Here is a 22,806-nt window from a genome sequence, read left to right on the forward strand (position 1 = left end):
ATTATTATTATTATTATTATTTTATTATAATATTATTATTATCATTATCATCATTATTTTAAACACTATCTCTGGCTCTTTTGAAGATGCTTCCAGGGACACAATACTGTAAGTGCAACATGGTGAAGATACATGATTATGTTGTTGATCTTTCTTACTTCACAACTCTGCTGTCCTAAAGGTGGTGTAATAAAAGCTCTGTGGTTAGCAGATGAGATCTCCATCTGGCTAGGAAGCAGAATACAACACTTGTTCCATAAGAAATGCATGCCCGTTCATCTTTTAAGACACTACAATTTTAATAGAGGTGTACTGTCCAGACCGAGAGACAGACAGACATTGAAAATGTGAATTACAGTAACACTGTGCACTGTAGAAACTAAACTGCTGCGTAGATGTCCCGATTGCTGGTGTTTGCAGTTTTTTGTAGTTATTTCTTAGTTTTTTTTTGGGTACATGGCTTGAATCTCTCCGTTTTGATAGGTTAAAAAAAAAAACATAGCCTTAGCCTGTGCATCCTTTTAAAAAAAAATGAGAATCAATAAATCTGAATGTTTGTTTGAATCACTTACACAGATGATTAATGCTTGTGCTGATAATGTGTAAGTTGAGGTGCGTGTAGTGATACCTGACACTGTGTGTGTACAGTATGTGTGCGACACATGCTCGCAAGCAGTACACCACAACTCTCAACACCTCATTTTATTGTCCCGACATTCAAAAGTACAAATAATTCAAACACAACAGTTTAATGAAAAAACATTTACAGCAAGGTTTTTTTTTTTTTTTTTTTTTTTTTTTTTTTTTCCAGTTTCAGAAATGATCTAAACTAGCAAGGATAACATGAAGTCATTCATCGCAGTAATTAGATTAATAATAAGAATAACTCAAGTCGGACAGACCTGTCTGGTCCAGTGAAAGGTTTTCTAGTTTCTCAGATATTAAACAAACACATTTCAGAAGAAAATTAAAATGACAAGAGCCACCCCCCCCAAACCCCACACAAACACTAGCGATTCAGATTCTGCAGGTGGGTAACCCTGAACCACACTGTAATATTAATATACTGTAGCATTTTAAAAGCGCTACTGGTACGTGATGCAGTCCCAAATATTTCAAAGCATTTGTTACTGATACACACAGATGCACATGGATAGCATGGATACACTGGTCTATCCGCTATGAGGTATGCACTTGCACTGAAGAGGCTTAACACAAGCAGCTCTGTGGCTATTAAGAGTGCCCAAACAGCGATTCTGTTAAATAAGTTGAGTTACGGTTTGTTACAGGGGACTATCAAATGAAACTAGTTCAATTTGCCGCAGGAGCCACAACAGCTTCTGCGGAGCTCCTGGTCAGGTGACTACTAAAAAAAATAATGTCCTACATTTCAATATTCACCTGGGATAAAGGGCTCAAAATACTAAACTAATCCTAAACTCGTATTTCTGAATCCCAATTTCTACTTACTGACAAATATATCAATTTTTTAAATATTGAAAAAAAAGAGTTCTGTTCTAGTGCATTGTTATCCTGATTTTTGTCTACTAATTATATTAATTTAACCTGGATTGCAACACCAGTCTGTACGCTACACCGAGGATGAAAACTGCCATGTAACCAAATGAGTTTCCTTCTCTTCAAGATGTTTTGTGAGCTTAAGTGTGGTGTGAAGGGGAAGAGGAAGAGAGGACTAGCTTTAAAATACACAAACTCAGCACAGGTTATATTGAACCAGAACAACTGTTAACATTCTAGTAAGACTAAACTTTATTGAAAAAGATTGAAAGATTTTAACAAGACAAAAAAGCAATAGCAAATTCAACTATCAACTAGGTTATGCATAGCGAGTAACAGCTTCTAGTAACCAGGGAAGAGCGTCACCAACCCTCTCCACCTTTTTTTTCCCATCATTTTAAATGTTTATTTAGTTATATTGGTACAAAGCACAAACGTACTAAAAGTTTTCAGTGCACTGGACTAAAAGGAGAGCCTCCCCCTCCAGTCGATTTGTTCCCTTTAGCTCGTAAACATCCCCCCCCATACCAGAATCACGCAAAACACAGACGACAGAGAAAATAAATAAAATAAATAAATAAATCTATAAATAAATAGCTTTATTTGGGTTCTTCCGCGGCGGTAGGAAAGATAAACCCCAAAAATATTCACAAGTGACGTGACAACATATTAAACGAGATTTGCTCACAAGTTTTCTAAGTAACTTAATAAATCACTTTTAAAGTTCTCATATGAAAAGACAAGCTAAAACATAAAACCAGTGACAACTTATTTTAAATATATATATATATATATATTAAAAAAATGAGACTATATATATTTATTCGTACACAACAAATAAAGACACAGCTGCACCTTTTCTAGAAGCTCCTTTTTGAGTAAACAAATACCTAGACTAACAAAACTAGCTAATTATATGATTCTGACCGAATGCATCACAACCAACGCTTAAACTAAAAGTCAGTACGCCAAACAAAACTTGTTAAGTGATACTAACATGCCCCTTTTATTCTGCCTTTCAACTTTCGCAATACTTTCAGAAAATAAAAGGCCAGGGGGCTACAAGTCGAATAAAAAAAAAACAAAAAAAAAAACCAGCAGCTCAATTCAATGTGAACATCGAAGTACCTCTAAACAACACATAGAACAACGAACTTGGATATTTAAGATATGTAAATCATGTTATATAATATAGCACCTACCGCTGAACTAAAAGGAAGGTTTTTATTATTATTTTTATATTAAGGAATTGAAACAAGAAAAAAAAATATTAATTGATATATTTATTACTGATATCCCATATACTGATGACTGAAAGAAAATCCGCTGACAATGCATCTCCTTGCTTTAGGGTTCTGGACTCTGCGGAACTGCTTGGGCTAGGAAAACCCTTCTATTTTCCCTTTATAATTATAATTACATTCTATGAAAAGTTATGAAGAAGATCACCTGCCTGCATTTTTTATTTTCACTTGATAAAACCTTCCGTCTACAAAACAAAATCGGCAATCCGATTTTTTCAAAAACACACAACCTTGATCTTAAAAAGTACCACTGCAGAATGAACAAGTTGGCAATTTTTCCCCCCTACATTAGCCAGTCAAAATATTATTTTTTTTATCCAGATTCTTGTAAAAATTCTTCAATAATTTTTTTATTTTATTTATAAAAATAGATTTTTTTTTCTTTTTTCGAAACCCATTTTCAAGCAAAGAGATCTTCTCTTTGGCAACAGTGTTTTTAAAATCGTTCCGTATGTCATCAGATCAGGAAACTGAACCCACCCCTCTCCCTTTCCCCACCCCAAGTGAGGAAAAACATGTGTTTTGTTTGCAATACAAAAGAAAAATGTATGTTTTTCCTTTTTAACAAAGGAAACATTTGTTGTGTCATCACTTTGACTTTAAAATGGGGTAGTTTACCAATTTACCGGACTTAAAAAACAAACAATATATTAAATTAACGGTCAACTACTTAAAAAAAAACAACAATATATTCAATTAACGGTCAACTGTTTTTTTAAGAGGAGACACCCTCCCCCCCCCCCCTTTCAAGAAAGTTGTTTATCAGAAGACGGCCAATCTGGGTAGGAAGAATACCCACAAAGTCTAGAACAAAACGCAAATCTTAAGAAAAGACATTCACGTCTTTGAAATTAGGGGGACCGGTTTTGCTACTGTGTACATAAAAAAAAAAATATCCTGTTACAATCACAGGGCTTCCAAATTATTATTTTTCTTTTAATACTTAGGCAACATTGGCTTATAGGTCCAAAGTTATATTATAAGCCATCCCCAGTTCTTTCATTTTTCCTGTGTGGAGTTGCTGTGTTGTGGGGTTCAGGATTTGTGGGTCTTGCTGGTTTTGAAGGAGACTTGGAGGACTCTGTCACCCAGACGGTAGCCGTTCAGGCTGGCGATGGCCATGGCCGCCTCGTCGTAGTTCGTCATGGTAACGAAGCCGAAGCCTTTGCACTTGTTGGTGTTGAAGTCACGGATGACCTTGACGTTGTTGACCGCTCCGAAGGGCCCAAAGAGCTGCCACAGCACACTCTCGTCCGAGTCTGGAGACAGGTTGTAGACGAAGATGCACCAGCCAGTCCCGGTGTGTCCGGGGATGTTCATGCCCACCAGACTGGTCATGCTGTCAATGGTGATGGGAGAGAACCTGCAGACGGGAGGGGAGAAAAGAGAGACAGGAGTTCAGATGTGATCTGGAGGGGCTCTGCACCTGACACCAGGTCATCACTGACAGACCTTGTTTTGTTAAACAAGACCTGGAGTGGGGTAATGCTAAGACCACATTTTCACCGTCTGGTATACAAAAATCGTTCTGATAATTTCCCTACATTTCTTTTGCTCCGGAGAATGCAACCAATGTTTTATGATTCATCTACAGTGTACAGCAAGGATGCACATGTGGGTGCAGAACCTAGATCCTGAGTTACAATACTTCTCGCACAGTAGTCCACTTCCTATCAGGGATGTTTGTGCTACCTGGGAGATGAAAATTATTGCTTCTAATTCAGGGATAGAGACTAGGGTTTGAATGTGTTTGAGCATGTAACTGAACAGGAAACACAGGGCAATGAAAATGTGATTTTAACATCCCAGCTGGCTCCCGCTGTTCACCTGGCCCCTGTAGTGGTAGGTCGCTAGATCAGGTATGCAGGTTGCAGATAGTCAACATCGGTTTGAAATTGTTTTACTCAGCTGGGAAATTATTTTCTTACAGCCTGTGGAAGCTGCCATGGCAATCAAAGTAATTGATTATTTATCTGTATATTTCTTAAATCTGGATTATGATGGCAATATCTTTTCAATGTCCAAAATAAAATCTATTAATCCTATTAATTTTTGTTTAGGAAATGTCCTTTTTTTGTCCATACCCATAATGGATTTTCTCTGTTAAATATATCTTGTATACTGGGGGTCTCCTCATTGCTTTAAATCGCATTTACTGCAAAATGTGCAATATTTATTTTTGCAAAAAGATAATCAAATTGGTAATGTTACTGAGCTAGCATTTGGAGAGAATGCATAATGGATCTAACGCATTGTCTAGGGTTGATTTCTTAAAGCATGGAAAGGAGTTTGCATGGAGCTCATGGGGTTAGCAAGGGAGTGTGTGTGGACATTCTGAAGCTCCATGCAGTCTTCAGTGTATTTTTTATTAAGTCCCCTTAACCACAACTTCAATTCTATAGCTTGTAGAGGCATTAAATGAGACATTGCCAAAAGCACAAAGTCAGGAGGAGGCAAGCTTCTGTTCCTTTTCTAATAAAAAAAAGAACTGGGGGAATACAACTTTTACTTCTTCAATAATCACATTTTCTAGTGATTGATCACACTTTTTAAACATCGGTTTTCACACACAGTTGACTCGACTTAATTGCAATCTGCTTAAAGGAAATTTCCACTTAAATCAACGTAAACTGTGGTAGTGGTTAGTTTTCTTTGCTATATAGTATTGGAATTCACTTTGTACTGTAGCTGTGTGTGCAGTGGTAGTCTGGCTCTGGGGGTTTGAGATTATTGCAATTGGTTTAAATTAAGTTTCTGCTTTATCGCAGCTGTCTCAGTAGCATCGTTCCCATTTACACAGCACTATGAACATTGGATAACCGTACCCAGCCTCTTCCTGTGTGAGCCACTGCTTATGCCTCCGTCTACCAAAGCCAGGCTCTCTGTTCAATTAATGGTCATGCTGTTAATTAACCAATATCATGTCTGCACGAAGGTGAGTGCAATTGTATTTAAAGTGCTCTTAATTTAGTGTTTTTTTTTTGTTTGTTTCAATGTGGACTACTCTCCACTGGTGTTTAGTTTGAGACCACCAAAATAATTTCACCTAAAACTCAGGCCTCCAGTGTTGAAATTGTTTTAAAATGAGTTTGCAATGCAGTTGTTTAACCTTACTGGAACTATTTTGTTTGGATCAGCTTTTACCCACCTCTAGTTGCCCCCGAGGTCAAACAGTAAGAGTGTCTGAACTGCAGCTGAAACCATGGCATAGACCATTAAACATATACTGACCTACAGTGGAAGGTGCACAGTAAGCCAAAACAAGTCAATTTTAAAGAAATAAGACAGCAGTACAGATTACTGTTTGTGAGAAGAAAAAAAAAAAAAAAAAAATCAAATAACTTTGTAAATACCAAACCCTTGGGTTATTTTTTTAAAATATTTTTTTAAAAAGTGTAGGAGTTTGACTGGCTTTTCTTTGATCGCTGTACATCTCAACATTTATACTGTCCACTTACCAGTCCCCTGTGCAAGTATTTTTGAATGGACAAATGATTGGTTCAATGAATGTTAAATGTACAATAGTACCAATCACTAAGAAGCTGTGAGACCACAAGGGAGGAACTAAGTAACAAGGAACAAATGGGCTGGTGCACCTGAATCTAAATGGGGAACACCTGAAAATAAGAGCTACAGAAGACAGATAAAGCAAATAAATGAGCAAGTAAATAAAAAGCTGGTGTTGAATTAAACAACCAAAAGAATTGAACTCTGGAAAAAAAAAATAAGCATTTGGTGGTTAAAAAAAAAAAAAGAATAACTGAAATTAATCAAATGTAAATGACCTTGGGGGGGGGGGGGGGGGAGGACATAATTGTTCAGCAACATGGACATCTGGCAGTTTAAGTTTTAATTACCTCTTTACGCCATAGGCCATATTAAGCAAATTGTCCAGCCTGTAAAGAGAAGGAGGGTCTGGGGTTAATGCCTTGCAGATGGCAGACTCGCTCAATGGATCTAATGCTAAAGCTTTGCCTTATTCAGGAGAAAAAAATAAACATTCAGAAAATGCCATTATTACAATAAAGTGGCACCAGTCTGTGAAGTTATACCTGCAACAAACCAAGCAGCTTGTACAAATCCAATCTGTTCATTATATCTCGAATATTAGACTAAGATGATGAGACGTAAGAATACTGTATGTAGCATCCAGTAGTTCGATGTTGAAATGTGTTTACGGATATACATCTCTGATAAAAAAACAACAAAAAACCCCACAGTATTAATTTATTATTATTATTATTATTATTATTATTATTATTATTATTATTATTATTATTATTATTATTATTATTAGGAGGGGGATTTGTTTTTTGGCACCAATGTATAATACTGTGTCTGTGTTCCCCTCTGGAAACTGTTTGAGACTTTTCTTAAACAGATGCTACTGTATACTGGTAGAATACAGAGTCCCCTGTGGTATCCATTGAGGGATACAGTGATGGGTCACTTTTTTTTTTTTTGTACTGAAGGAAATATATCACAGTGCAAAGCTGCATACAGCAGTTAATATGCAGCAGCAGTGTTGTGAAATACATTGAAAATGATTCATGTGCCAAACCAGCAAAGCAAAATCTTTCTATTTGCTATGGGTATGTTTAGCTTTTCAATAACCTCCTTTTGTCTGTTATTTAAACTGGCCATTGTAATGTTATAGAAAAGGGATAGCACAATCTGCAAAAGGACAGCTACAGGCTTTGTTTATCGCACACAGTGGAGACTGAAGGGCAAAAACAGTTGGAACAATGGCTGTGGCAATTACCCAATGAACCGAGCACAGCCTTAACAACCTGCTTTCAGTAAACCGTTAAGCTGTTGGGGGAAAGACAGCACAAGGCATCTTCTTTACAATAAAACCAGCTTTGTTTATTACATTTATTTCCTACCTGGCTGGGTTTATTCAGTCATATTAACATTTACCTATGAAAGCATTTAGGCGACAGTACAGTGTACACTGCTCCAAACAATGAAGGGATAGCCAGAGACGTTATAAATCCCCAAAGCACTTTTAATGCAAAAAGGGCATCGTGGGAGGTGTCAGGTAATAGACAGTCTATGCCGGGAATGGGGGTCCTAATCTCCACCCTTCTCCATACAGTGTCATTTATAGTGTGTGGTCATGCAGACACACTGGAATGGAGTTGAATGTGTTGAGGAGTGCCTGTATACACATCTCTGAATATCCCTTCATGTTTTTTCAGTGGATGCAGACTGAATGATATTCAATCTATTCAATTACACATACAGTATGAGGAGGACAGCTGAAATGGCAAACTTGGAAACAGTCAGTTAAGAATTGGGCAAGTTCAAGTTGCTTGCCACAACATAAAGAAATAGTATATAGATAGATAGACAGATAGATATTTGGAGCTGGAGATATTCTAGACATTTCTCAAACAAATTATGGGAAAAATCTTTTGTGCAAAAGTTTTGTTGAGGAAAAAAAGTGACAAGGAATATAATTTTTTTGCAAAACTCCAGAAATGCTAATTCAAAAGTATTTTTTACCCTGACAAGGAAAATGAAATTAATAGCTAGTTGAGGTACCTTTAGCAATAGTAACCTCTTTTAAACAATTAGGATATTTGTCAATGAGCTTTTTGGCATGATTCTTTAGTGACTCTTCAACGCAACATTGTTCCAGTTCATTCAAATTCCGAGGACTTCTCTTGTGCACAGCCTTCTTCAACTCATACCAAAAATTCTCAATCAGATTTAGATCAGGACTTTGACTAGGCCATTCCAGAACCTTGATTTTATTCTTCTTTAACCATTCTGAAGTAGATTTTGATGTGTGCTTTGGATCGTTGTGTTAGAACATCCATTGGCGCTTTAAACCAAGTTTTGTAGCAGAGGGTTTCAGATGATTGGCCAATAACTTTTGGTATGCTATGGAATCCATTTTACCTTTTTCCTTGGCCTGCGACCATTGAGATCTTCACCATGCAATACTCGACCTATGGTTGAAATGGAAACCCCAGTCCCACTTGCAGCCAATTCGCTTTGAATATCTTTGGCAGTCAATCTCGGATTCTTATTAACCTTCCTTACAATTCTTCTACTTGTTCTTGGTGAAAGAACCTCCTTTCTTCCATACCGAGGGAGTGCTGTGACAGTACCATGAGTCTTGTACATCTTGATAATAGAAACAATAGTTGAAATTGGGATACTCAATGCTTGAAAATCTTCTTGTATCCTTCTCCAGCTTTATGACAATAAATAATTTTCTATCCAAGGTCAGATAGCTCTTTAGTTTTTCCCATATTGACATATTGGTAATATCCTATGCCTAACCCTTTTATACTCTCTAAGAATGCTGGATTGTAGGTGAACATTCTCTAGACTTTTATAGAATTAGGTTCTGCATTATCATATTGAAATTTCTGGAACCTTGTAGACAATACTTTCCTAACATTAAAGGGTATGAATACTTTTGAATGGAGTTTTGCAAAAAAATTGCTGAAAAATAAAATTATAGACATCTATTTCTTGTAACTTTTTCCTATTCCACAAAAATAAAACTTTTGCTACAAAAATTTTTTCCTATAATTCTTTGTTTTTGAGAAATTTCTAGAAATTATACATTTCCATTGGGGTATGTAAACTTGTGGCTACAACTGTGTGTGTGTGTGTGTGTCTCTATATATATATCTATATATCTATATATATATATATATATATATATATCTATATATATATATCTATATATATCTCTATATATCTCTATATATATCTATATATATCTATATATATATCTATATATATTGTGTGTGCGTGTGAAACAACTCAACAACCAACTCGCAGGTATTGATGAATAATATACAGTATGTGAGGGGTATGTGAGGGGTGGGGGTGTACAGCTACAGCAAGTGGACATCAGGATTTGTAATGTCAACATTCCCTTTGAAGAGATGGAAACACAGTTGCTACAATATCTATTGAAGTCCACCCCACGCACTCAGGCATTTACAGAGGTCCAATACTGAGAGGGAACAACTTTTTTGTTACATACATGCCCACATACACACAACACAACAAAACACAACTATAACCAAGTAAAAACACACATACTTCCAGATCTTACTTCATAAAACCCACAACTTTCTGCAAACCCACACTTGTCCAGTCTTACTGACCCACACTTGCCATGTTGCCAGTGCAGGGGGTATTTACCTGAATCTCTGGGCCTGGTGGTGCAGGGGGCCGGGGTACCGCCGGTTTGGGGACTGGTAGAGCTGGGAGAGGAGGGCCTGGCTGGTTTTCTGGCTGGGGTTGTTGGCGAACTTGACAGTGATTGGTTCAGCGGCGCCCGAGGGTTTCTGTCCATTCAGCCCCTTGATGGCCTCCTCTGCCTCTATCCTCTTATCAAAGCGGATAAACCCCACGCCCCGGGAGGCACCTGAGGGGCCAGCAGGCCAAAACAAAAGGGAGAAACGTTACTTAACCATTTCAGCACCACGGGCAGAGATCCGCATTGTACCTTAGATAAGCTAAAAATGTAAATAAAATAAAAAACTGGGCGACTATGTAATTAACAAGCAAAAAGCTCTGATGCTCTCAGCACATTACTAGAACAGTTCTGGTCGCGTTTGTAACTGAAACCTTGTCAGATTTTACACATTTAGTAACATTTAGACCTTTAAATTGATATGCAAAAGTTTACAGCGACCGATAACATTTGTCAGGATTCTCTCTCATCAGAAGACCCTGAGGACAGCAAGTATAACCTCTTTCAAACATTTTCAAATGTAAGATAAACATTTGAGCTACAGTACGTATTGCAAATAATATGGGTTATGTTTTAATGGCGATCAGGAGACCAATGACAGCAGCCCACGAACGTACCTCCGGCATTAAAGTGTTAAACTGCGGCTTCTTAATGAATACATTTTGTATCTTTTGTTTGACAGGCCCTTTCAAAGCGGCTTTGTTTTTGCTGGGCAGTTACCCCCTGCTGAGGTAGAAAAGGTAGGATCAGCTGAGCCTGGGAGGAACAGGGCACATTCTCCCAACTCAAGGCTAAAATATTTAGTGAATACGTTAACTTCAAAACCAGAGGGTGGATACAATTGATAGTTTCATGTATACCAATAGATTTGGTAAATCTCAAAATAATCAGTACTAAATCACAACTTCAAAATACTGTACTTTTGTAACAGGAATTAATTGCTAGAGGAAAGGGAATGTGAAATTACTGCAGTGATGTAAGTGTCTAGAACTGTACCTATGAGAAGATACTTAAGATCATGAAAGACACACACACACACACACACACACACACACACACACACACACACAGTCACACACACACACACACACACACAGTCACACACACAGTCACACACACAGCCACACACACAGTCACACACACACACACACACACACAGTCACACATGCTCACAAATTGCAGAGATGGTTTACTAATAAACAGAAGTACGAAGGACAGCAGATACAAATCAATGGTGCCCTAACAGTGCATTAGCACGCCCACTACACACAGCTCCTGAACATTTTAAATTAAAATCAAAATATTCCTTGGGGAAATTTGGAAAGATCTGGAGTGCTGAGACTGTTAATGAAAGCCCACTTTCCGCTCAGATGAGAGCGCTGCCGTACCTCAATTTTAGTCTTTAAAGCAGCTGTGCCAAAAGAGCTGGAAATTCATTACACACTTGCATGTTAAATACATTTTTAAAAGTTAAACTCATCTCCTTTTGATCCCTTTTTTTTTATTATAATGATGCTTGAGAATTGACAGTTGTTTAAAACAGAAGCCAGCACAGGGAAGAGTGTGCACATACAGACCAGAAGCAATGAAGATTAAAGCCCTCTGTCTTACTATCTGTCCATGGAGGATATATGTAGTGATAAAAAGACCAGTTAATGGTCAGTGGCCCAGGGGTGACGGTGGAAGGCCCTAGGTGAAGGGAACAGTTAATTTACATGAGCATTTCTTTAAGGTGCTTTGGGTCACAATATTTATCATAATGTTATACCTCATTTCTAATGCCTGCGCTAATAGCTCAATGGGATGTCTAATATCATGGTGGGGGGGTGTGGGTTTGAAAGTTTGGCGGGAATGCCTGGTATAATTCCTAGCCCAGCACGGGAGGAAGGCTTCCTCTGGAGACGGCATGCACACTCAGGATAACTCTTTTATAATAGAGGAGGACAGCTGCCCCCATGGATACCTGTGACCTGGTCTACCAGGATGCGTGACGTGATGATGCGTCCGTACTGGGAGAAGAGCTGCTCCAGTTCCTTCTGGCTCATGGTTTTGGGAAGGCCGCTGACATACAGGTTAGCATCACGGATAGAGGCTGAGCTGGGCCGGGCGTAGGACACCTGGGCAAAAAAAAAAACAAAGCGCACATCAGAAACAGCAGCTTGTAGGGAAGATGACAATGAAAATACAAAAAACTGTTATAGTAAAGGATTTGACTAATTGCAAACTATAGCACTTGGAACTTGCAGTCTAACAACACAGTAACTCACTGCATTGAACTGATGCTGTGTTTGGATTTAGAATTGCCAACTACCTACACTAAATAAAAAAATAAAAAACACTGAGTTTTGTTTTTTTTCCCTCTAATGATTTAGTGTAGCTGTTCTGGGATAAAACAGTCCCTCTAAAACAGACAGCTTTTACAGTCTAACAGCTCAGACTCAGTGGCTGGCACCATGGACAGCGCATTTCTTTGAAGGACTGCAGATATTAAAAAATAGGTTACACAATTACGTTAGGAGAGATGAAAATTGCTCGGCACTCTCTTGTATGCGTACGTCTTGAGCTGTGTAGCTGTTTATTTTGTTTTTTTATTTTTTATTCCTGCTGCTATGTGTCATTGGCTTAATATCTGTAAACAGTAACTATAAAAGAATGCTGCATTTTAACAGGGACAGTATTCTGGCTCTGAAGGTATGATAGAGACAGCCATAAGAGCACCCCTTTGACATCTTCAGGTAGACCCCCCCCCCCATTTAAACAAGTTAATGTGATAAGAGAGGGGGAGGAGTCCTTGAGATTTGTTCTATTTCTCTCACAGTTCCAGATGTCTCTAATCAACACCTTGCCAGCGTCTCCTCTTTTTTACACTACAATCCTCTCTGTTCACACCTCCAGCATGCATTTTTTAGGAGGCACTTTACAGGAAGACAGACTGAAAATTGGGCTGCCAGCTCAAGGTGCTGCGTAGGAGAAAACTGCTAACCCCCTGATCTCCTGTTAACTGCTGCTAATGAAACCAAAGGGGTTTTCTCCTATTTTACATGATTCAACCTGCTTATAATGATTTGTCCACAAAGAAAACTAAGTAAGTTCCATGCAATTTAAATTTGCAAGGGGAACATTACTATAATTCAATCTCCCCTCTCCTTTGTTCTGTTGTGTGTGAGAGAGAGAGAGAGAAAGAGAGAGAGAGAGAAGACAAAATTCAACCGACAAAATACCTATGTAAACTTTTTGTTTTAAATGATCACCACATCAAATCTTAACCTAATGACTTCACTTATTCAAATGTGTTACGATTTCCAAGTTACCTTAAGACCTGATTAGACATCCTCACTTTCCCCTGCTCCAGCATGTCAACAATGCCTCTTTGAATATATATGTATAGTACATGCTCAAAGGGCTACCCTGTGTAAATCATTTTAATTATTGAGCACAGCAAACTGAAGACTCACCAAAGTGAGGGATGTGCTACGATGCACATGCGCTGAGGGGGAAGATTGACGATCATGCATCCTATTTCCCACAAAGTGGGGTGGCTGTGGCTGATAATTCTGACTGTTACTTGAAACAGAGCCTGAACTTCAAGGATACCTGACAGAGTGAGTGAGTGAGTGAGTGAGTGAGTGATTGATTAAGTAAGTAAGTAAGTAAGTAAGTAAGTAAGTAAGTAAGTAAGTAAGTAAGTAAGTAAGTAAGTAAGTAAGTAAGTAAGTAAGTAAGTAAGTAAGTAAGTAAGTAAGTAAGTGAGAGAGAGAGAGAGAGAGAGAGAGAGAGAGAGAGAGAGAGAGAGAGAGAGAGAGAGAGAGAGAGAGAGAGAGAGAGAGAGAGAGAGAGAGAGAGAGAGAGAGAGAGAGAGAGAGAGAGAGAGGAGAGAGAGAAGCAGTATGGCTTTATTTTAAAAAGCCAGCACTTGAAAAGCAGACAAAAAAAAGTGTTTGAGGGAAACGACTCGGAATTAATGAGAGTTGAAATGTGATTTAAGATAATTATTATAATGATAGTTTTTGCTAAAATTTGACATCACAATAAAATAACATTTAACTTATTTTATCATTCAATTGTGCTCCTGCATAATCTAATAACTAGCTATTGTTAACAATACATTGTATGAATACCACTGGTGCAGGGTCACTTTCTCTTACCTTAATAGTTTTAGTTTGAAGTCTAAGTCCGTTTAATGTGTTAATGGCTTTCTCTGCATCCTTTGGATCGATGTAGTTCACAAAGCCATAGCCCAAACTCTGCCCTACAACAAACAAAGCATAATGTAACATTAAACCCATGTACAGTAGTGTACATACAAAATACAAAACGTCTCTGCATGATGAGCTCTATGTGTGAATTTAATTTGTTTAATATGTTCTGTCGCACAACATAAAACGACTGTGTCCTTCCCAGGCTTTATTTTATACAAATCCAGGTATTCAAAGCTACTGTTTGTTTGTTTTTATTTTTAGAAAATAAAGCGGTAAAAAAAAAAAAAAAAACACCCAAAAAACCTGTAAAAATCTCTAGGAAGGCACGGGTGGTCGCGTATCTGTCCTGTGTAGCCCAGTGTTCAAAATGATTGCATTAAAAACACATATCATACTCCGAGAACTGTTATTCGTCATCTTTTTTGTGTGAGTAGCAGCTGAAATATGATAATTCTGACTGTTAAGTTATTCAAAGGTAATTATTTAGGGTTAATACAACTCTGTACTGGATTTATATCAATTCCTGACACATTCCTAATTGATATGAAACCTTTAAAATCAATATCACTCTATTCCTATGGAAGAATGCCAGACACTCCTGTTAAAGTGTGATGTCACAAGTGATCCTCAAACCCCTTCTCTCTTGTAGAAGGTCCTGGCTCCTTTTGAATGGAAGGCTTATGCAGCTAAAGTACATGGCTCTTCATAAGAACATAAGAAAGTTTACAAACAAGAGGAGGCCATTCGGCCCATCTTGCTCGTTTGGTTGTTAGTAACTTATTGATCCCAGAATCTCATCAGGTAGCTTCTTGAAGGATCCCAGGGTGTCAGCTTCAACAACATTACTGGGGAGTTGGTTCCAGACCCTCACAATTCTCTGTGTAAAAAAGTGCCTCCTATTTTCGATAGAACCAACTTCATTTCTCATGGGGTTCCCCACTGATGATACGGAGGGATACCTAACAAAATACCCCTGTGTGATCAAATTGACATGTATGAACTAAATAGTTAAATCAGACCAGTTTGGTAACAGACTGACTGATCCATCTTTTCAGGGCCACTTTGCGAAGCTGACTGCTGGTGTTGTATTCAGAGCCTCTGGTTTGGATGACTACTTTCTTTGTTATGTTTTATATTTTAAGACACGTTTCTCTGCGGAGGGTAAGCATAATCTTGAATTTATATCTCACCTGTATTGAAGCATGACGTTATAGGACTATTATTATTAACTTTAGAGATGTTGTTATACTGTATGCCCTAGTGTAATTGGGTGCCTTAGACTGCCTGAGGTGCGTGATATAACCATATTGCTTTATATATTATTGATGCTGTTAGTTTGCAAAGACACCAGACTGTCTGGATTGTCTATGCTAGGTATGTGAAACATCTGTAAGCCAGTACACAAACAAAGCACTATAGGAGTGTATGCAATCGAGTTGTCCTCCTGTTTGCATCCCCTTATTCTACAAGAGAATTAAAGAAGTGCACGAATGTGACATGGACCACAGTTTCCTCAATAGGAACCCCAGCCAAGCTATGCAGTGCGTGGTGTTATCCCAGCTAATTGAAACAGACAGTAGTAAGTCTTCAGTGTAAAGACAAAGTGAATCACAAATGCAGAACAGCAGTACTGAACCAAATAAACACAATCCAAACAGCAGCTTGGGGCCAAAACAGGGAGTCATTCCTCACATCAAAAAACATGCATCTCCCTCACTTTCAAAGTATCACTATTTCCCATCGTTAATCAAAACCTTCCTATCCAAAACAGTGTGTCTCCTGTTACCAGTCTGTTCAGAAATTCCAGAACACTACAGTGAACTGTCAACCCTCCCCACCCCCCCAAGGATACAATTAATCCCATGAAAAACTAGGTCACCGTGAACTACATCCACAGCAGGTGGAACAGCACCTCATAAGAATTGTGCTAAGGAATGTCCATATCAAATTTCAGCACAATTGAATACCTGATTCTAAAAGGTATAGCAAGAGATGTAAATGTTATCAGGTTCAGTTGTTTTTACTGTCTGCCTAGAAACTTCTATCTGTTTACTGTACCTATTTCTGTATTCAACCCATCTGTCAACTACAGGATGTGTGGTTGTGAGGTTGCTGTGATTATGCCATGCTCACACACACATACATATCTCCATATTGGTTTCTACCTATATCTAAGGTTCTCTTAATTGCCTCACTGACTTCCCTTGTGGCCCAGAAAGCGCTGATTCCCTGTCATGTCTCCCTGGGTAGTTAGAGAATTAGGACACGTGGAAGTCGCTGCATGCTGGAGCAGATTCTCCAAGAGGGGATTCCGCCCACCAGCAGTCAGCACCTGTACAGGAGCTCCCGCTCTCAGCAGCTCTCATGGGCTCTTCAGTGTGCCTGTAAGAGCGCCTGCACACACACACACACACACACACACACACACGCGCACGCACACATGCGCATGCACATACACATACACAAACCACAGCAACCTCACAAACACACACACACGTGCGCATACACACACACACACACACGCGCACGCACACACACACACACACCACAGCAACCTCACAAACATACACGCGTGCACGCACGCACACACAACCACACCACAGCAACCTCACAAACACACGCACACACACCGGCCACCACAGCAACCTCACAAACACACACAAACACACACACACACACGCACGCACGCACGCACACCACAGCAACCACACAAACATACACACGTGCACGCACACACACACAACCACACCACAGCAACCTCACAAACACACGCACACACACCGGCCACCACAGCAACCTCACAAACACACACAAACACACACACACACACACACACACACACGCACGCACACCACAGCAACCTCACAAACACGCACGCACGCACGCACAAACCACAGCAACCTCACAACCACACACACACACACCACAGCAACCTCACAACCACACACACACACACAACCACACGCACACACACACACACAATCACACACCACAGCAACCTCACAAACACAGCTTACATAATTAACTTTTCAAGCACCTCGGCATGCTTTATTAATAATAATAATAATAATAATAATAATAATAATAATAATAATAATAATAATAATAATAATAATAGAAACCCAATCACAACACCCCCTCCCCCGTTTCCCTTAAACACCCCTTTTGTATTATAAAATTGAGTGGGCAGAAGGCAACACAGCACAGACTATGGGCAAACATAGGCAGGCAGGCTTGGCAAGAGATGTCAAAACAATTGGTAGGTCTCCAGTTTAAACACAGCAGCTCTCCAGCCTGCAATTCAGAGCATGGCATAATCACAGCAGACAAAGTGGCTGTCTGTGGAAGAATGAGACCGCCGTTCTTACAAGGAGTAAATTACCAATAAATCTGTACAGCAGATAACCAAATCCTTTCAGAGACAAAAATGTACATATTCACCCCCCACGTTCCTGCTACCTACACAGAGATACAGGTATTCAAATAGATATTTCACTCTTTTGTTTCCCCCCCAATAGCACATTTTGAAGATGTTGCGTGCTGTAAATCTTTCTGGAAGGGGATACACAAATTAAAAGGAAGGAAGTGCACCTCTAACAGAGGAATGAAGACAGATACTGGAGCTGCTGATCAGAACAGGCTGAACCCCCTTCACTTCAAACACAGGAAAATCTGTCATGACATTTAAAATGCATAAATGGTCAAAAAAATTGCCTATGTTTATGTTTTGTATATAGGATTCATGACAATTGCCAGAGAGGGGAACTGGACCAAAAGAGCACTAGTACAGGGATTCAATTGTGAGAAGCTGAACAAAAAGTAAATCAAAACAGATCTGAGAAAATCAGCACCAACTTAACACCTGCCACTGCTGGTAACACTTCAATTACTGCATCTAAAATGAACCAGACGCCACTTCTGTCTAACAAACACAACACAAGAATATATATACAGGGGCTCCGGCATACTGGGAGAAAAATAAGCTGACAAGACTTGAGGAAGCGTGCTGTGAAAATGCAGTTCATTGCAATAATTCACATAAAAATACATTGCAAACAGAAATACCTGTACACTAAAGTCACATTTTCAAACCAATGCACTGTGTGCTGCAAATTCCTTTAAAATGTTTGATTGGAGAACACCATGGTAAAAGCATAGGTAAGCAGGGTAAAAAAATGTATTTAATTAAGTGTGGTTTTATTTACTATACTTTTTTTAAAATTTTTTTTTACTAAAAACCAAACATGAAACACAGTACATTCTCCTGCAACACCTACCTGTCATCAGGGTGATTTTGCAATCCTATTCCGCACAATTCTGCTACAGCTTGAAGCATTAGGAGGTCATAAATAACATTTTCAATGACTTTTGCTGTTTTTAAATGTATACAATTTTGACACAAAATGTCTGCGTAAGCTTTTTGTTTCCGATTTTAAATTATCACATCAAATCTTAACCTAATGACTTCACTTATTCAAATGTGTTACGAGTTCCGGGTTACCTTATGACCTAGTTAGATATCCTCACTTTCCCCTGCTCCAGCATGTCAACAATGCCTCTTTGAATATATATGTATAGTACATGCTCAAAGGGCTACCCTGTGTAAATCATTTTAATTATTGAGCACAGCAAACTGAAGACTCACCAAAGTGAGGGATGTGCTACGATGCACATGCGCTGAGGGGGAAGATTGACGATCATGTATCCTATTTCCCACAACGTGGGGTGGCTGTGGCTGATAATTCTGACTGTTACTTGAAACAGAGCCTGAACTTCAAGGATGACCGACAGTGAGTGAGTGAGTGAGAGACACACACTATACCTCGTCAACCTCGCACCTCTGCTGCAACCCTCACAGGGCAAGCATACTTTACCAAAATAAGTATGAACAGTAGCCCCCCCCCCCCCCCCCCCCAGTTTATACTGTACAATGCTAACGTATCCTTTTTTAAAAGGTTGCTTAAAATCACATGCTTTCGGTCTCTGAACAGTCTGTGTAACAGCACTTTGCATGTGATACCTTGGTATAAAACATTAATAAAAAAGATGACAAGATGTTTGTCTATATTGAGTGGGTGCAGAGTTAAATCATATCTGAGTGATATATATGTTTCAGTGAATTCAGTTTTATTTAAAAAAAAAAAAAGGTTAAAATGGTTGTGCCTCAAGCATCAGTGGGGATTGCATATCTATTCAATTTGAAGCTTTGATGTTATATGTCAAATAAAATGGAAGTTTCCTGTAATGGAATGGCATACTATGGCAAAATAATCTCTATAAAAATAATAATTTGTATTCATATATTGAATACCCTAATACATTTGATTAGTCACAAAGAAGACATTATTTTGTATTTCTTAAGTGGAACTGGGTTTTGTAATGTGTAAAGCCGACGCTGCTGAACAGGTTTGCCAAGTCTCAGGAAATAAATGAAGCCACAGCAGCGCCGCCATGGTGGACTTTCATTCTACACTGAAATGAAAATGTTCTCTTTCTACTGCTTTGACCCGGTCAAGCGAAACAAGAAGGACAAAGCGGAATGCAATGTATTTTGGTTCACTGATAACACCTATAGGGCTGACGGTTACAATTTAAAAAGGTAACAATATTTACATATAGATGTTTTACAACTTTGTGGTCTAAATAGTTACGTTTGAAGTACTACTTTGTCTTTTTACTCCAATCAATTTTTTTCTGTTTGTTTTTGTAATAAAGTACAGTAAACTACTGATTTAAATAACAGGGTCTGTAAGTATAGCGTTAACTTTTTCAAAATTTGACATTTTTAAAAAGAAAATTAAATAAAAGAAAATGTAGTTGCAAGTACCAATTTGAATAGCTAAAATCTTTAAAACTATGGAAGGCTGATAAAGATGTGTGAGATGGAAAGAGGCGAGTGCATGTGTGAGAGACACCCTTCTATTAAAAGGAAGCAGACATACAGTGGTCTTCACAATCTTACATTTTATAAATTAAATGTACGTCCTTTCACATGCTTGATTGAGCCAAATTTGGGGCAAAATCTGGATATCTATTGGTAAAACTCAGTAATGCAACACTCATTTTGGTAAGCAAAATGAGTGTATATACATCTGAAACCTAGAACAAGAGGGTTTCTGTCAGGGGGACCTGTGTCCATTTTAATGTTTAACTAGATTTGCTCAGTGATTACACAACAACAAACTGTAGCGCAGAAGAACTGTATGACACCAGCTCGACGGGACAGTGAACTCTACTTACAAGTCAGGGCTTGCGCACTTCACTCTAAGTGTGGTATTGTCAGTTTCCAGGGGTTAAGAGGCCACACAGTCCAGAAATAAAACAGCCACGTACTTTCTTTGCTAAACAGGCCACATTAGCCCAGCCTTTTTAATGAGATTATCAAGTGTGAAGTATCACTAAGTAGGATATAAAATGGAAGAATTATCTGGCATTATCTCAGAAGAGCCTCCTCATCCATCTGCCTGCCCACTATCCTGCCACCCACACATTCACTGGTTCTGGACTGGGCGCTGCTCACACCTACCACTGCCCTCGGTCTAGCAGGGATTCACTGAGACAGGGCCATCTGAAATCTAGCAGCAGTCACGGCAGCACCTGTTTCCAGTAATGATTTGGAGCTCAGCCTAGATTGACTCAAATTCTAATGAAACTAGAGCACTGGCAAATGTACTCTTGCCTCATCTGCCTGGATATCTTATAATATTATTACTATTATTATAACTCCTTTTTGTAACGCACACCCCTTTCAACCAGGCTGCCACTTTACTGTACATGTATGATGTGGTATGTGATATGGAAGAAGGACTCTCTGAATTAAACTATTCTGCAAGAAATTCTACAGACAAAAAGAACCAGTACTATGAAAAAGTAGGTCATCATACCCAACCACTATGGGTCAGAACTCATGTAAAAATCCTAAATGATACCCTTTATTTATTAAGTTATGTTATGGAACATCCATAACAATATTTCATCATAAATATTTCATTCCCAAGATATAGCTACAACTATTAACTATTAACTACCAAGGACACATGCAGTCTCTCGTAGGGTTGTGCCCAAAGCCTAAATCAGACTCCCAAACCTACATATTCAGGTGCTTGAACCAAACCTCACGTTTGCTGAGTAAGTGGAAGGATAATTTTTTATTGGCTGCAATAGCAAGGGGCAAACAGACACTTCTTATAAAGCTGACCAATCCTCCAGACTTCCTAACTGGTGAGCTGGTAAGATGCAACAAGGGCAATGTGGTTTTTATTACATTTCTTAAAAATTGGGGACCCCCCCAATTCTTAGCATCTGGACCCCTATAATCAAATGCAATACATAATACAGAACACATGATTATTGTGTGCAGGTTGGAAGACCATGCTGGACGGTTAAAGGCTCCCAGCCCCCCCTGCTTACCTGTAATCTTGTCCCGGACGAGCTTGCAGGACTCGATCTCTCCAATGCTGCCGAACAGGCTGCGGAACTCCTCCTGCGTCATGTTCTGGGGCAGGTAGTTGACGATGAGGTTGGTCTTGCTGTCGTCGGCGAGGCCGCCGGACTGCATGGGGGAGGAGCAGCTGCGGCTGTTACTGGAGGGCCCGTTGGCTGTGGTGGCAGTCGGCCCATTCGTCACCTGAGGCTCCATGTTGCTGATTATCTGGCGAGGAAGGAAGACCAGTCATTCCATGATACTGACCAGCAATGTGAAAAAAATAATATCTAAAATTCAATCAGATCACTATTTTATTTTTATTTTATTAGAAATTACTCAGAAATATAAATAAATTAATTTCTTTGAACATTTTTGGTTCCTTTGACAACAGAGTTTGACATTTTACCCTCTCTCCTAATAAGCCAATGCCCATAAGTCTTGTCATAAATTATTGTTAAACAAAACGTTTGTGACCGGTTGGAAGCTACAAAAAAAAACAAGAGTGGTCTCTTTAGAAAAATGCATCCAGAACAAAATAAGTAGAGATCAGCTCATTTCCTCGAGGGTCCCAGGCTGGCTGGCAGGCATATCAACGGTTATAATAGAAGGTCAAAAATCATACAGAACTTGAATATTAGTACAACATAAAATCATTAAAAACAGTCACTAGTGGTATTAAAGCATGAGTTTTCATGCTTGTTCTCAAAAGAGGCCCTGGGCTTAATGCAGAGGTGGGGAAGTGCAGCATCTCAAAGAAAATGTGACCAGGTTACTAAAGCCAACATCCTTGCTCTCCTACGATATGTGATGTGAGATCTATAACACCTCCAAGCTAGCAGCCTTTTATCTCATTGACAGAACAGCCAATCTGAGAACACTAGACCCCTCTCTCCATCCTGCAGAGGGAGTCTGTACTGATATTAAAGAAACTGTTTTCATCAAATCATTTTTAGTTAGTGTTGTAGTTTTGTTTTTATTACCCTTACAGTTTTATTTAAGGAATCTTTGACTCTTGGTTTCAATTGTATTTTTTTATTTTGAGTGGCTAAATATAGATTGCATTACAAAGACTAGGCTGAAAATGTTCAATCGTGTACAGGGGATAATGTATGGTTATACAGACGTGCTCAA

At 38.8% G+C, this 22,806-nt stretch overlaps 1 protein-coding gene across 4 annotated transcripts in view; it reads right to left on the minus strand.

Annotated features, from left to right (window-relative positions):
* Positions 1–687: 687 nt before the first annotated feature.
* LOC117412002 (ELAV-like protein 4) overlaps positions 688–22,806 on the minus strand; it is a 53,130-nt gene continuing 31,011 nt past the window's right edge. For 3 of the 4 annotated variants that reach the window (XM_059031538.1, XM_059031540.1, XM_059031539.1), the window contains exons 3-8: positions 21,660–21,900; positions 14,196–14,299; positions 12,013–12,167; positions 9,996–10,229; positions 6,680–6,718; positions 688–4,185 (exon numbers count right to left, since the gene is read on the minus strand). In XM_059031538.1, the coding sequence (XP_058887521.1) occupies positions 3,858–4,185; positions 6,680–6,718; positions 9,996–10,229; positions 12,013–12,167; positions 14,196–14,299; positions 21,660–21,900 (1,101 nt within the window). In that variant the 3' untranslated portion in view covers positions 688–3,857. The remainder of the gene's footprint in view (positions 4,186–6,679; positions 6,719–9,995; positions 10,230–12,012; positions 12,168–14,195; positions 14,300–21,659; positions 21,901–22,806) is intronic. The other variant, XM_034019930.3, reaches the window with a different exon arrangement.

Source organism: Acipenser ruthenus, chromosome 10, assembly GCF_902713425.1.
Source record: "Acipenser ruthenus chromosome 10, fAciRut3.2 maternal haplotype, whole genome shotgun sequence".
Taxonomy (NCBI): Eukaryota; Metazoa; Chordata; class Actinopteri; order Acipenseriformes; family Acipenseridae; genus Acipenser; species Acipenser ruthenus.